We start from the raw sequence: 14,716 nt of genomic DNA on the forward strand, positions 1-14,716 counted from the left end.
GCAGACTTAAGTAGTTATGACAGAGACTGTATGGCCTCTAATGCCTAAAATATTTACTCTCTGGTCCTTTATAGAGAAGTTTTCTGATCTCTGCAGTAAACCACTGTGTTGGTAGCCTCTGGTGACTCTTGCTAAGGATAGGGTGCATATGAAAGCATGGAGTAGGCTCATATATGGGTGGTGAATGTGGTTTGACTGTGTCCCTACCCAAAATCTTGTCTTGGATTGTAATCCCCATAATCCCCACATGTCCAGGAAGAGACCAGGTGGAGGTAACTGAATCATGGTAGTGGTTTCCTCAATGCTGTTCTTGTGATAGTGAGTTCTCATGAGATCTGATGGTTTTATAAGTGCCTGGTAGTTCCTCCTGCATTCATTCTCCTTCCTGCCACCTTGTGAAGAAGGTTTCTTGCTTTCCCTTCACCTTCTGCCATAATTGTAAATTTCCTGAGGCCTCCTCAGACATGCAGACCAGTCAGTCAACTAAATCTCTTTCCTTTATAAATTACTCAGTCTTGGGCAGTTGTTTATAGCAGTATGAAAATGGACTAATACAGTAAATTGGTACCACAAAGAGTGAGGTGCTGCTATAAAGGTATCTAAAAATGTGGAAGTGACTTTGGAACTGGGAAACAGGCAGAAGTTGGAACAGTTTGGAGGGCTCAGAAGAAGACAGGGAGATGTGGGAAAGTTTGGAACTTCCTAGAAACTTGTTGAATGACTTTGAACAAAATGCTGATAGTGATATGGACAGTGAAGTCCAGGCTGAAGTGGACTCAGATGGAGATGAGAACTTGTTGGGAACTGGAATAAAGGTGATTCTTGCTATGCTTTAGCAAAGAAACTGGTGGCATTTTGCCCCTGCCCTGGAGATGTGTGGAGCTTTGAATTTGAGAGAGATGATTTAAGGTATCTGGCAGAAGAAATTTCTAAGCAGCAAAGCATTCAAGATGTGACCTGGATACTCTTAGAAGCATTCAGTTTTTTGCATTTACAGAGATGGTTTGGAATTGGAACTTATGATTGAGATGGAATCAGAGCATAAAAGTTTGGAAAATTTGCAGCCTGATGATGTGGTAGAAATGAAAAATTCATTTTCTGGGGAGAAATTCAAGCTGGCTGCAGAAATTTGCATAAGCAACGAGGAGCCAAATGTCAATGCCAAGATAATGAAGAAAACGTTTCCAAGGCATGTCAGAGGTCTTCACAGCAGCCCTCCCATCACAGGTCCAAAGGCCTGGGAGGAGGAAATGGTTGTGTGGGCCGGGTCCAGGGCCTTGCTGCTTTGTGTAATCTTAGGACTTGGTGCCCTCCATCCCAGCTGCACCAAAAAAGGCCAAAGTACAGCTCAGGCCGTTGCTTCAGAGGGTACAAGCCCCAAGCCTTATTGGCTACCACATGGCATTGTGCCTGTGGCTACACAGAAGACAAGACTTGAGCTTTGGGAACCTTCACCTGTATTTCAGAGGATGTGTGGAAACACCTAGATGTCCAGGCAGAGGTCTGCTGAAGGGGTGGAACCCTCATGGAGAACCTCTGCTAGGGCAGTGTGGAAGGGAAATGTGGAGTCAGAGTCCCCACACAGAGTCCCCAGTGGGGCACTGCCTCATGGAGCTGTGAGAAGAGGGCCACCATCCTCCAGACCCCGGAATGGTAGATACACTGACAGCTTGCACTGTTGCACTTGGAAAAGCTGCAGACACTCAATGCCAGCCAGTGAAAGCAGTCAGGAGGGGTCTCTACCCTACAGGGCCAGAGCTGCCCAAGACTGGGAGACCATCTCTTGCATCAGCATGAGAACAGACTAATACAGGTGGTATGATACTAGCTTTAGTAACTTAAAATGAACTGGAAGGCTGTGAGGTCTCTGGTGGTATGCTGCAGGGCTCTCTAATCCTGTCCTAGCCAACATTTTTATTAGTAGCCTGAATGAGGACATCTGGGCTGTAGGGGACCCAACCAGTCTCTTGTAGTCCTTCCTCACGGAGCTCTGATTTGATTCACCTTCCACCTATTCCTAGATTCAGAGGCAATGGGTTCAAGGATCAGTGCATTAACATCTTCCACTGAGTGCTATTGGTCCAAGAATGTGTGCCTCTTAATTTGGCTGAAGGGAAGGCCTTCTATTCCATGGTTGTTGAGGGGAGAGATTCCTTCTCTGTCTCCCCTTCTCTCATACTCTTTTTCTTTCTCTCCTGCTGGACAAGAACAAGGAAACATTCCCACAGCAACTACCTGCAGGCATCCTAAGACAACACTGGGATGCTGTTAACATTGTGGGTGGTATGTGGAGGGCAGAAAGAAACCCAAGTCCTTATCATGACAATATAGAGCTGCTAAATCCACCCAGTCTGCCTTTCCTCAAGACTTCCTTCTATAGATAATCTCAATCTTCCTTATGGTTTAAGCCATTTTGAGTCAGGTTTTCTGTTACTTGTGGCTGAAAACACTCCCATTGGTATAGTAGCTTACTGATCTGGCTGGCACATAACCTAAAATTGGCAGGGGAAGGAAAAGCAAATGAATGTGACAACAAAACCATCCAAAAAATATTCAATGGGTTGTAATGAAAGATTAAAGGAGGAAATGGAATAGTGTTAAATGCAAAGTCTTCTACTGAGGGCCTGTGAGTCAGTGGTATAAATGCAGGTTAATGAAGCCCTGGCTGAATGGACTTATATGAGACAGAGACTTGCTAATTTTGGACATGCAAAATAGGTGTCAACAATATGATGAGATTGGCAAAGATGCGAATCTAGTCTTAGCATCTGGAATCAGGGAGGCAATGTTTCTGTGCTACTCTATAACTTGATTCTCAGCTAGGTACTTGTGTCCAGTGCTAGGTACTAAAGTATGACAAGAATATTGACCAACAAGAACTTGGACATGTGACAGCAATAGAGACTGTGACAGGTTTCTATCTAGGTTTGAGTTCCCCAAAAAGAGACTCTGACTAGAATTTGAATAGAGCAATTTATTTGGGAGGTGGTCCTAGGAAACCTGGTGAGCAAATGGGGAAGTGAAACAGGGAAGGAAGAAAAGCTAATGAAGGGTACAGTAAAGAGCAGGCTGCCACCATGAGCAAGTGAGGCTGAACCCAGATGAGGGCCCTTGACAGACTTTGTAGAACACTGCTGTAGGGTATCATTCCCCTGGGAGATGAGGGGCTATAATATTTGTACACTAACTGCCATAAGTCATTGGTTGAAGCTTGCTCCTGGGAGCATTGATTTTCCAGCACTTTCAGCCTGCTGCGTGGGTGGGTTAAGCCTGTTATGGGCAAGAGTACCTCTACATATGGGCACTGTATGGTTGGGACCTTCTGTAGGTGAGCCCTAGGCTCATGGGTGGGGGGCATCAAAAACATCTACCATAGTTTCAGAACCCAAGTGTGTTTTAACCTGGAAGAAAGAAAATTCAGGCGGTACATCACTTGAAGTGAGTTTGATTCCAAGCAACAGAGACTAACTCTGATTAACATAAGCAAGGAAAGAATCTGTATTTGGTAAGACATTAAGGGCGTCAAGGAATGGAAGAAAAAGGCTTGGGAAGCCTGAAGAGTCAGGGGAAGGATATATGGTTAGAGGAGCTTGGACCCCATCTTCACTTCATGGCTGGATGCGCAGGGTACTTGGATTGATGATGCCACCAGACTGTATCTAGCAGGGAAGATTGGTTCTCTTATAGGAAAACCAGGAACTCTAATGAGCGGTGTGCATGCCAACATATTTAGAGGGAAATTTCTTTTTTTTTTTTTTTTTTTTTTTTGAGGCGGAGTCTCGCTCTGTCGCCCGAACTGGAGTGCAGTGGCCGGATCTCAGCTCACTGCAAGCTCCGCCTCCCGGGTTTACACCATTCTCCTGCCTCAGCCTCCCGAGTAGCTGGGACTACAGGCGCCCGCCACCTCACCTGGCTAGTTTTTGTATTTTTAGTAGAGACGGGGTTTCACCGTGTTAGCCAGGATGGTCTCGATCTCCTGACCTCGTGATCCGCCCGTCTCGGCCTCCCAAAGTGCTGGGATTACAGGCTTGAGCCACCGTGCCCGGCCAAGAGGGAAATTTCTAATGTCTGCAACTTACTTTGAAATGCATAAAAAATAAGAAATAAGATGATTTAATGGATGGATATAGAGATGTATCGATGGTTAGGTATGTCATAAAATAAGTAAAATATTCATGGTAGAATTTTGGTGATGGGTATGTGAGTATTCACCATAAAATTATTTCAAATTTGCTGTATGTTTGAAATTTTTCATAATAGGGTATTAGAGGAAAGAAGGAAAATTGGGTATTGGTTACCCAAAGTTCAGGAGGCCAAAGCAGTAAAGAGGGTCCTCCTCAGGAAGTCTTGCTAATTGGCTCACTGCATAAACAGGGCTGTGGTTCTTTGCCAAGCTGGACCAATCTTCTGGGCTTTGTGCATTGGCCTCTGTGCATAAACTTGCTTTTTTACTAGAATCAGTGGATATATTTAATCCATTTGGTCTACTGCTACTAATGTGGCCTCACAGAAATGCCCTCAGCCTATCTAGACCTGAGGGGTGATTTCTCCATTTTCAACTGTATAAAACAGAGAAAATAATGTTTGGGGACAGTACTTGGGACTATTGAATGCTGTCTCATTTCTCAACATCTGGTTTTGTGAGATTGGTTGGTGACTAGGACTATAGTTATATTCTTGTTGGTTGCACTGGGATTACCATTAACATCTTGATTTATAACAATCCAGGTCAGATTACCAGCAATTTAATAATGTAAAAAGACTTTCTTTCTATATAAATCTGTTCTCCTCCCACTTTTATGCTATTCTTGTTGCAAATTACATCTTTATACATTTTCTGCCCATCAGCATAGATTATAATTATTGCTTTAAGCAGTTGTTTTTTAAAATCAGAGAGGAAAAAAGAAGTCCAGACCAAAAAAAAAATACATTTATACTGTCTTTTATGTTTATCTATATAGTTATCTTGAACAGAGCTTTTTAGTTCTTGATATTAATTTAAGTTACTACTTAGTATCCTTTCATTCATCCTGAAGGCCCCCTTTTAGTATTTCTTGTAGAACAAGCCTGCTGACAATAAATTCTGTTTTTGTTGTTCTGTTAATGTCTTCATTTATCCTTAATTTTTGAAGGATAGTTTTGCTGTATATAAAATTCTTGGTTGACTGACTCTCTTTTTTTTAATTTAATTTCAACACTTTGAATGTTAGTCCTCTGTCTTTTGGCCTCCATGGTTTTTGATAAATCTGATACCAAACCACTCTTTGAAATAATCCTTTTTGTGTGATGAGTGACTTCTCTCTTGCTGCTTTTAGGATTCTCTCTCTGTCTTTGGCTTTTGACAGTTTTATTCTAGGTATAGGTCTCTTTCAGTTTCTATTAACGATGGAGTTCACTGGACCTCTTGGATGTGTAGATCAATGCTTTTCACCAAATTTGGGGAGGTTTTGGACATTAATTCTAATATTATTTTCACATCCTCCTCCCTTCCTTTTAAAACTCCTCTTATATATATGTTGGTACACTTGATGGTGTTACATGGGTCTCTGAGGCACTGTTTATTTTTCTTCATTTTTTTCTTCTTATTCCTCATACTTGATAATCTTAGTTGACCTATCTTCAAGTTTTCTGATTTGTTCTGCCTGCTCATAACTGCTGTTTGATCCTCTCAGTCAATTTTTAAAAGCCATAGTACTTTTCAACTCCATAATTTATATTTGGATTCTCTTTATAATTTCTATCTCATTATTCATGTAGTCTTTATGGTGAGGTATCATTCTCATACTTTACTTCTCTAGGCCTGATTTCCTTTAGTTCTTTGAACATATATGTAAAATAGCTAATTTAAATTTTTTCTCCAACATCTGGGCTTGCTCAGGAACAATTTTGATTGATTGCCTTTTTTCATGCATATTGGCCATACTTTGTTACTTTGACTGTCTCATATTTTTTGTTGAAAACTGAGTATTTAAATAATATAAGGTGGCCACTCTGAAAATCAGATTCTTCTTTTCCCCAGGATTTTTATTGTTGCTGTTTGTTGTAATTTTTTTTGTTTATAGTTATTTTCTTTGTTATTTGCTTGTTTTATTTTTATGAACACATTCTATATTCATCTGTATTCTTTATTGTATATGGCCACTGAAATTTCTGCTCAGTTAGGTCAGTGATCAGCTGATGATCGAGCAGATTTTCATGAATTTCTGGAGCCAGTAAGTCTCCTAGTGTTTGCCAAAGGGTCTGTGTGTGTGTGTGTTGAGGCATCTCCAACACATATGTATGCAGTTGATAAATCTGCTTTGACCTTCACTCATGCTTGTACAGTCTCAAGGTCAACCAGAGGTGAGAGCTTAGGGTCTTTTCAGTTTTTTCCTGAACATGTGCACAGTCCTACACATGTGCATGTGGCCTTCCAGATTTCCAGGAACATACTGGAGCTTTTCACAGCCCCTTGGACATTTCATTTCTTATCTCTTCCTTTTTAAGCTTTTTGGTTAATCTATTGTTTGTCCCAACTGTTATCCATTGTCTCAGACAGCCATGCTGTTGAAACATTTGCCAGTAAATGTTTTCAACACATGTCCTCTACCCGTCCAGGAGAAGGCTTTTAGTACTGGGCAACCAAAAAAAAAAACCATGCCTTTTAGTGGAATTTACCAGGGAATCACCAGACAGTTCAGATAATGACAATTTTCTTGAAATGAGGTCTGCTCTGCTCCCTTCATACTGAGTTTCCAGGTTCCCAGGCTGATGTCTTCCTCTCCAGTGGTGTTCCTAGGCTTTCTAATTCAGACTAGCCATTCTGCAAAGATGGGATCAGAGTGTCCAATCTAGGTCTTCCCCACAGCAGGCTCTTTCAGGAACTTAGTACATTTTGCAGCCTGAGAGTTAGTTACCTATGTGATTCATTGTCCTGATTGGTAGATCCCAGAGGTCCTCAAGGCCTCCCCACTGACTTTCACCACCACCTGAGAGATTTAAGAAAACAACTAAAACCCCTGGTCCCATAACCTGTGGGGTTTGGAGCCCTTCCTAGGATTTGGATAAATCCCAAGTAGTGGATGGACTCCTTCTGTTTGATGTGCCATGAGCACTACCTTGACTTGCCCCACACCAAACCTGAACTCAAAGCTCAGCATCCACCAAACATTTCACAAGGGTGGCAGCTTCACTGCAGGATGGAGAACTTATGGGAGGGTACATCTCACAGCCCCAGCCTTCTGCTGCTCCCTGCTTCCCTTCACCTTCTCTATTCCTCTGTCCTCCCCCTTCCACAGCAAGAAACTAACTTTTCTTCTTGTCCCATGCAAAGCAATGCAACCAGACCTCCTGTAATTTCACCTTCCACCCTAAGCACTCATCAGGGTATTGCATCAAACCAAGTTTCCTTTGTAAAAGGAAAATAGAGTGAGTTTTCCCAGGCTTGCACATCCTGTGTGTGATGGTGATTCCGTGCTGCTCAGCCACCCTCACTTCATCTTTCATCCACTCCCTAGCATCTCCCAAGCCTTTTCCAGACCAACTCCTCACTTCGACTATTCTCCCTTTCCTGTCTTTCTCCCCACAGCAAGCCCTCCCCTAACTATCCTCAGAGGAACTCTACCACTTCTGCTTGTATGCCTCTCCATCCTCAATCTCTTTGTCCTAGATACTTACAGCAGATACTATCCTCATGTAGGTCAGGGCTGGGGCAGACCACGATTCTTCCTACTGCCGACTTGCAGGCTGTGACTTTCCTTCTGAAGAAAGCATCCCAGAAGCAAGTGAGTGGGAAGCGTGATTCTAGGAATCCTCTGATCCACTCTAAAGTGCTGTGGGTGTCATCTGTATGTATCTATTCAGGGGAAGGGTGGCAAAGTTCCTCAGAACTGACCGCACACCACATTGAGGATGCCCTCCTCTTTCCCCGGCTTGATTCAGGCCTGCTGCAGGGTGAAAGAGCTGTCCAGTTGGAGCTGTTGAGATGATCATTAAAGGACTTGCACCTCTAAAGAAAGGAGGAATCCCTGATGTAGCATTTGCTGCTTAAAGAAAAAATAGAGTGATGTGGAATCTCCCTGGGTAGACAGGCAGACAGTCAGCATTTGGAGCCCCAGTGGTGCCGGGCTAGAGCTCAAGAGCAACAGTGTAGGCCAAGCGGTGGGCACTGGGTGAAAATCCACACTGGCCCGAGGCATGAGCAAACAGCTCCTGGTGTGCAGAGTGAGCTGGCCAGAGGAGGAAAGCGGAAGCCCCATTTAGTAATGACCAGCACAGAGAACCACTGAGGGTCACCCCTGCTGTGGCCCCAGCGTCATGTAGGAAACAGTAGGTCAGGTGGCCTCTGTGCTGTGCCTAGTGGAGGCAGGCCCCGTGCCCTGCCTCACCCTACCAAAGGCTGGGTGTCTCCACAGGTCCACGACCGCTTGGATCGCTACTGTTGTGGCTTTGAGCCTGAGCCCTCAGACCCCTGTGTAGAAGAGAGGCTCCGAGAGAAATGTCGGAACCCGGCCGAGCTGCGGCTGGTCCACATCCTGGTATGTCTCCGCACCATCCCCTTGTCACCCCAGAACCAGGTCTTCCTGTGTCCTTCAGAAGATGCTAACAAGTTTCAAAGATCATTTGATGCTGGGGTTTCCCAGTCTTGTTCTTTTCAGCAAAACCAGTTGGTTGAATATTTCCAGGAGTCTGCAATATATAAACTGACAAAATGGAGCTTTAAGAATGTGCCTGAGGAAGAGTGTGGCGTGAGGGCTGGAGCCCCGTTTTCACTGTCTCCACTGCCCCTAAGAGACTCCAGAGAACAACTAGGGCTCCTGGAAGTAGAGTTTGAGAATGGTGTGTCTAGTGAACATCCTCGTTGTGCCAGTAAATGAGGAATTGCAGTCTGGAGGGAAAGGAATCTCCAAGGCCATATGGTAGCAGCATTAGGGCACGAACCCAAGACCCCAGTGGCTCACAGGCTGCTGCTGCTCCTGTCAAAACTAGAGTCCAGGGTGGGAAGCAATGTGCTGTGGCCATCGGAGAGGGCAGAATAAGCACTTCTTCTGCATAAGAAGCAAGGTGCTTCCCCTAGGGAAGGGCTTCTCTATCTTCTCCTGCAGTGAGGCATAGTGTCCCCATAGCCTCCCTTTCCTCTTGGAGGGTAGCTGTCAGCATGGTGTCCAGGGATGGGCTTCAGGGAGGCCACATCACCCGGAGGCCAGGATTGCTTAGTGGGGGTGCTGGCAATTCTCCTCCTTTACCCCAGAGCCATCTCTCCTTTTCCCTTGTCAAAGGTAAATATCCACAGGAGAGACAAAGTTTTAATAGCCATTGTTTACCCCTGGTGAGCAGGCATTTCACAGATCTTTTAAGACAGCAGTTTCTAGAGGGAAGAGCCACCCAGCTTTGAGCAAAAAGTGATCCTGACATGTGGAGTGGGGTGAGAAAGGAGAAGAGGCAGAGAGAAGGGAAGCTGGGATCCTGGAAACAGAAGTTCATAGCTTAAGCCTAGGCCACTGGAGAGGATTGTGGGAAATGCCCATGGGCTTTTGGAGGCTCTGTGGGAAAGGAGTACGTGCATGGGAGTGGGGACCAGAAGAGATGGTCTCCCATTCACAACCACACTATATTCTTTAAGGTACTAAAGAATTCTCTGGTGCTAATTTTAGTTTTCAAAATGTTTAGGAGCTGCTAAACTCTTCTGTAGAAACAGAGTGTGGTCACTGCTTTTCGAGGATAAGGGACATTTCTGTGTGCTCTCAGTGATGCTAAGGGAGATGCCCAGGTGCATAGGCACAGGTGGCACAAAGGGGTGACTGAGTGTGTACACATGTGAGCAGCACATGTGTGATGCCTCTCACAGTGATGGGCCTGAGGAGCAGGCTCCCTCGGCACCTGCCGATTCCCGCCTGTGCTCCTCACCCCTTCAGCCACCAAAACAGGATCAGTCCTTTGGCCTTGCAATTTAGCAGATGGTGCTCTGCCTTAGCCCTATGGGTCTAGGTTTGAAACAGTCCAGCTACTTACTAACTGTGATTCTGTGCAAATTGCTTAACTTAAGGTGCCACCATTTCTGTAAAATAGGGCTAACACTAGTGCCCGCTTCCTAAGGTTACTGGGAGAATTAACTGACAGGATGCCTGGAAGCACTTAGCACAGTGCCCAGCATAGAGTAAGTGCTCAGCTGTGAGGACTGTTTGTTAGCATGGACTGTGGGACCGACAGCTCAGGGCTCTCAGCCCCTTAATCTTGACCAAGTCCATAGGTGTCAGCCGTAGTTGCACCCTTACCCACCTCTGTCTCTGTCCGCCCTCTTCCCTGAGGTCCGGAGCAGCAATCCATCTCACCTGGTCTACATCGATAACGCTGGCAACCTTCAGCACCCTGAGGACAAGCTGAATTTTCGGCTGCTGGAAGGCATAGATGGGTGAGGGTCAAAAGGGTTGGGTGGAAGTTCACGGGACTGAGACCTGATGGCCTTGCTGCAAACCTTGGGACCTTGAACTGTGGCCCTGAGAAGCCCACGGTCCATCAGACAAGCTGTTGGATCAGAACTTTAGGTGGTGGTGGGGAGCCCTGGGAAAGCTGAGAGGGGACACAGTTGGCAGGGCCTACCCCAATATCCAGAGGGCCTCCTGTGCCTGCAGAATACTAGCTGCATTGCTGCGGTGTGGAGAGGCTAGTCCTTCCCTTGTTCTGGGTGGGAGCGCTAGGCTGAAGAGTCTACCCCTCCCTGCTCACTCTTGGCAGGCAGCTCTGCCTTCCCAGGATTCTTTCTGGCCCTGCATTTGCCAAATGGAGCCTGGGATAGCAGAATTTGTTCACCTGGCTTCTCTGTAGGATGGGACCCATCTGAAAGGTCTATCCCCTGCCTTCACAGCAGAGCTAGGCAAAGGGTCTTCTGTTAATGAGATAGGAGGTGCAGGCCTGGGGAGTTTGCAGGGTGACTTTGCCAGAGTTCCTCAACTATGCAAGCTCTGGCCATCTGACTTCACCTGTTATTGAAATTCTCTGAGATCACTGTTGCTTTTTCTTTCTGTTATGGGGTTCTGGGACCTTCGCTCCAGGTTTCCTGAGTCTGCCGTGAAGGTTCTCACATCAGGGTGTCTACAGAATATGCTGCTTAAGTCGCTGCAGATGGACCCCGTGTTCTGGGAAAGCCAAGGCGGGGCCCAGGGGCTGAAGCAGGTCCTCCAGACCCTGGAGCGGCGAGGACAGGTGCTGCTGGGACACATCCGAAAGCACAACCTCACACTCTTCAGGGACGAGGACCTGTGAGCCTCACACCAGCCCTGAGTCAATGAGCATCCATCCTGATGGCCACATTTTCTTGGGCTCACCCATCTTGAGGACAAATGGGAAAAGCCAGAAGCCAGAGGGGCACAAGGATGTCATGGGATATTTCACCTGCCCGGGATGGTGGAGGTAGCATGGGGTTTTCAATATCAGTGCATCCCTTTCTGCTTTCTCGGCTCTGGCTATTTATTCCCTTGCACCAACAAATACATTAAAAAATGTTCTGGAGCTGCTCAAGATACTGTAACAATGTGTGATGCATGTGCATATGCAGAGCTGGAGAACTTTGTGTGTGTGTAGAGGTGTGTAGGTGTGGGTGGCATGTGTGCATGCCTGCATGCAATACATGAGACAAACCCAATAAAGGCAAAATCTTCATAGAACTGCACTTGCAGCCTAGAGTTGCTTTGGCTGAAAATAGACTCAGGTCTAATAAATGACACATAATGTGTTTGTCTTTATAGACTTTAACTTTTCAATTATTACTCAGTTATTTTTTTGGTTTAAAAAATTATAAAAGTCTAAAAGTAATACATGCTCAGTAAAAACAAGTTCATAAATAATAGAAGCATAGGACAAAAAGCATAAGTTCCACAAACTCTCTAGCAGTGTGTATGTGTGTGTGTGTGTTATTCATGGTCACACTACTTGCAATTTAAAAAATAAAAGTGTGGTTATGCTTTGTTTGTCAACTCACTATATTTTTACTTTATTAACTATATTCTGTGTCAGCCATCTGATTTGACCCAATCTTTATTGGTGACTGCATGAAATTCCAAGGCAGGGATGTGTCATATTTTCTTTAGCTGGTCCCATAATCCTGAACATTTAAGTAGCTCCAATTTTTCATCAATTACAGACATTGCTGCCGTGAACATGACTGCGTGGCGTGCAAGTATTTCTGCGAGCCAGATTTCCGTAAGGGATTTCTGGGGCAAAGGGTATGGGCATTCAGTATTCTGAGAGAAACTGCCAAATTGCTGTCCGAAGTGGTGGTGTCAATTTACGTTTCTCCCAAGAGGGTAGGAGACTGATTATTTTTCTACACCCTCACCAACACTTAACATTCTCAGACTTTTGGTTTTTAGGAGGAAAACCTATTTAAAAACCGCATTTCCTTAATCATGAATGAAATCATCTCTCCACTTATTTGCCAGACATTTGTATTTTCTTTTCTGCATTGTCCTTTTCTTTTAAGATGCTTGCCCTTTTCTTGTTAATTTGTTGGAAATCTTTGACTCTAATGAGTGTAATCAATCTTTTCTCTGTTGACTTGGTGTAAATGTTTTCTTCCAGCCTGTCATTTGTCTCTTAACTTTGTTTATAGTCTTTTGCCAAGTGTAAAATGTTAATTTCCACGTAGTCAAATTTGTTTATCTTTCCCTTTAAGTCTTTTGAGTTTCATGCCTTCTTAGAAATGTTGCCACCACTTCAAGATTATTGAAATAATCTCCTGTGTTTTATTCTAGTATTATATAATATTTCTTATATATTATATAGTATTTACTATATATTTTCATATACTTCTTATATATTCCCTGTAAATTCATATATGAAACCTATATTTTATAGGTGGATTTAAGCAGAGAATGGTGTGAGTTAGGGATCTAACAAGTTTCATTTCCCTTCAAATGGATATTTAGTTGCTATAACATTATTTCATAGTCTATTCTTTCTCTACTGCTGTGAAAGTATACTCTTATCAGATACTAGGTTCCCACATGCATGGAGTTCCATTTGTGAACTCTGTTCTGATATTATTTTTCAGTTCCTGCATTAGTATGACAGTGTTTTAATTAAAGTTACTTTATTCTTTTCTTTTTTGCTGTCTGGTAGACTGAGTTCCCATATTTTTCTTCTACTTTAGTTTTTTTCCTTTGCTATTTTTGTGCACTTGTCTTTCATGTGATAATGTCAATCTATGAAGCATGCCACCCCTCTCCTATTATCCTCAAAATCCCATTGGTGTTTTGGTTGTGATTATATTGAATTTATAATTAGTGGGAATCTGACTTATTTGAATATTGAGTGCTCTCATTCACGTTTATCAATCCACCTATTCTTGGTTTATCAATCCACCTATTCTTTGATAATCTCTAGCAATATTTTTTTGTTTATTGAGACAGGGTCTCACCCTGTCACCCAGTCTGGAGTGCAGTGGCAAGATCTCAGCTCACTGCAGCCTCAGCCTCCCAGGCTCAGGTGATCCTCTCACCTCAGTCTCCTGAGTAGCTGGGATGGCAAGTACACACCACCATGACCAGCTAATTTTTGTATTGTTTTGTAGAGATGGGATTTTGCCATATTGCCCAGGCTGGTCTTGAACTCTTGAGCTCAAAGCACCTGCCCATCCCAGCCTCCAAAGTGCTGGGATTACAGGCATGAGCCACTGAACCCTGCCTCTAGTAACATTTTAAAGTTTTCTTCGACAAATAAGCTCATTTTAAAGTTAGCTTGTAATTTTTACTCCTATTGAGAATGAGTTCTTTTTCTTGATTAGATTTTTCTAGATAGACTTTTAGGTGCGTATCTTATAGTTTTTAAGTAGAAAATAATACTTTCAAATAATGATAATTTTACATTTATATTTCACAAGTGTGTTTGTGTACTCCTCTCATTTATTTATATTGTCTTATTACTTAGGTTGGGAGCTTTCTGGAGAGCAACAATAGTAGGCATCCACATCTTATTCCAGACTTTAATGGGAACACCTCTGTGGTTTCTATTAAGTTTTGTCAGGTTTAATGAAATCATTCTGATAAATATCTTTCATCAAGTTAACGAAGTTTCTTTTTATTCTTAGCTTACTAAAATACTTTTTCAAAAATCAAGAATGGGGATTGAATTTTATTAAATGCCTTTTCAATATCTATTGGGCATTTAGCTTTTCTCCTTTATTTTCTAATGCTGAATAATCTTTACATTCTCAGAATAAACCTATTTGGCTGAGGTATGTTAGTATTTTGGGAACTGCAGAATTTAACTTGCAAATATTTTATTTAGAATCTTTGCATATATATTCATAAGGTTTTCTTTTTTGGGCACTCCATGGCTGTCTTACTATTAAATTTAAACATACCTCATAAAATAAATTCAGAATTATATTATCTTTTCAATGCTTTGTAACAGTTTAAATAAGAACCATTTATTCCTCAAAAGTTTTATAGCACTCTCCCATAAAACCACCCGGGCCCTGTGCCTTTTGCTAGGTCTTTTACAACCTCCTGTAGGAGATAGGTAGCAGGGGCCTGCAATAAACCAACATGCCTGGCATATTCAGTGGGTGTGGAAATGTAGAAGTGTCCTGGGCAAGACTCAGGCCCTTGGAAAAGGGAGTTTGGATTTAGAGAGTTCAGGCATTTCTCTTAAGGTCACCAATGTTTATTTGACTTTGATTTTTTTGTCTTTTCTCCTCTCTTCTTCCTGTGTTCTCACTTCTTTCCAAGGATACCCTTAT

The 14,716-nt window shown here is 43.4% G+C and overlaps 1 protein-coding gene across 3 annotated transcripts in view; it reads left to right on the forward strand.

The window, feature by feature from the left end:
• GASK1A (golgi associated kinase 1A) overlaps window positions 1–12,558 on the forward strand; it is a 78,998-nt gene extending 66,440 nt beyond the window's left edge. For 2 of the 3 annotated variants that reach the window (XM_033212241.1, XM_033212240.1), the window contains 3 exons: window positions 8,394–8,516; window positions 10,287–10,390; window positions 11,031–12,558. In XM_033212241.1, the coding sequence (XP_033068132.1) occupies window positions 8,394–8,516; window positions 10,287–10,390; window positions 11,031–11,241 (438 nt within the window). In that variant the 3' untranslated portion in view covers window positions 11,242–12,558. The remainder of the gene's footprint in view (window positions 1–8,393; window positions 8,517–10,286; window positions 10,391–11,030) is intronic. The other variant, XM_033212242.1, reaches the window with a different exon arrangement.
• Window positions 12,559–14,716: the final 2,158 nt, after the last annotated feature.

Source organism: Trachypithecus francoisi, unplaced genomic scaffold (genome assembly GCF_009764315.1).
Source record: "Trachypithecus francoisi isolate TF-2019V2 unplaced genomic scaffold, Tfra_2.0 Lachesis_group0, whole genome shotgun sequence".
In the NCBI taxonomy this organism is placed as follows: Eukaryota; Metazoa; Chordata; class Mammalia; order Primates; family Cercopithecidae; genus Trachypithecus; species Trachypithecus francoisi.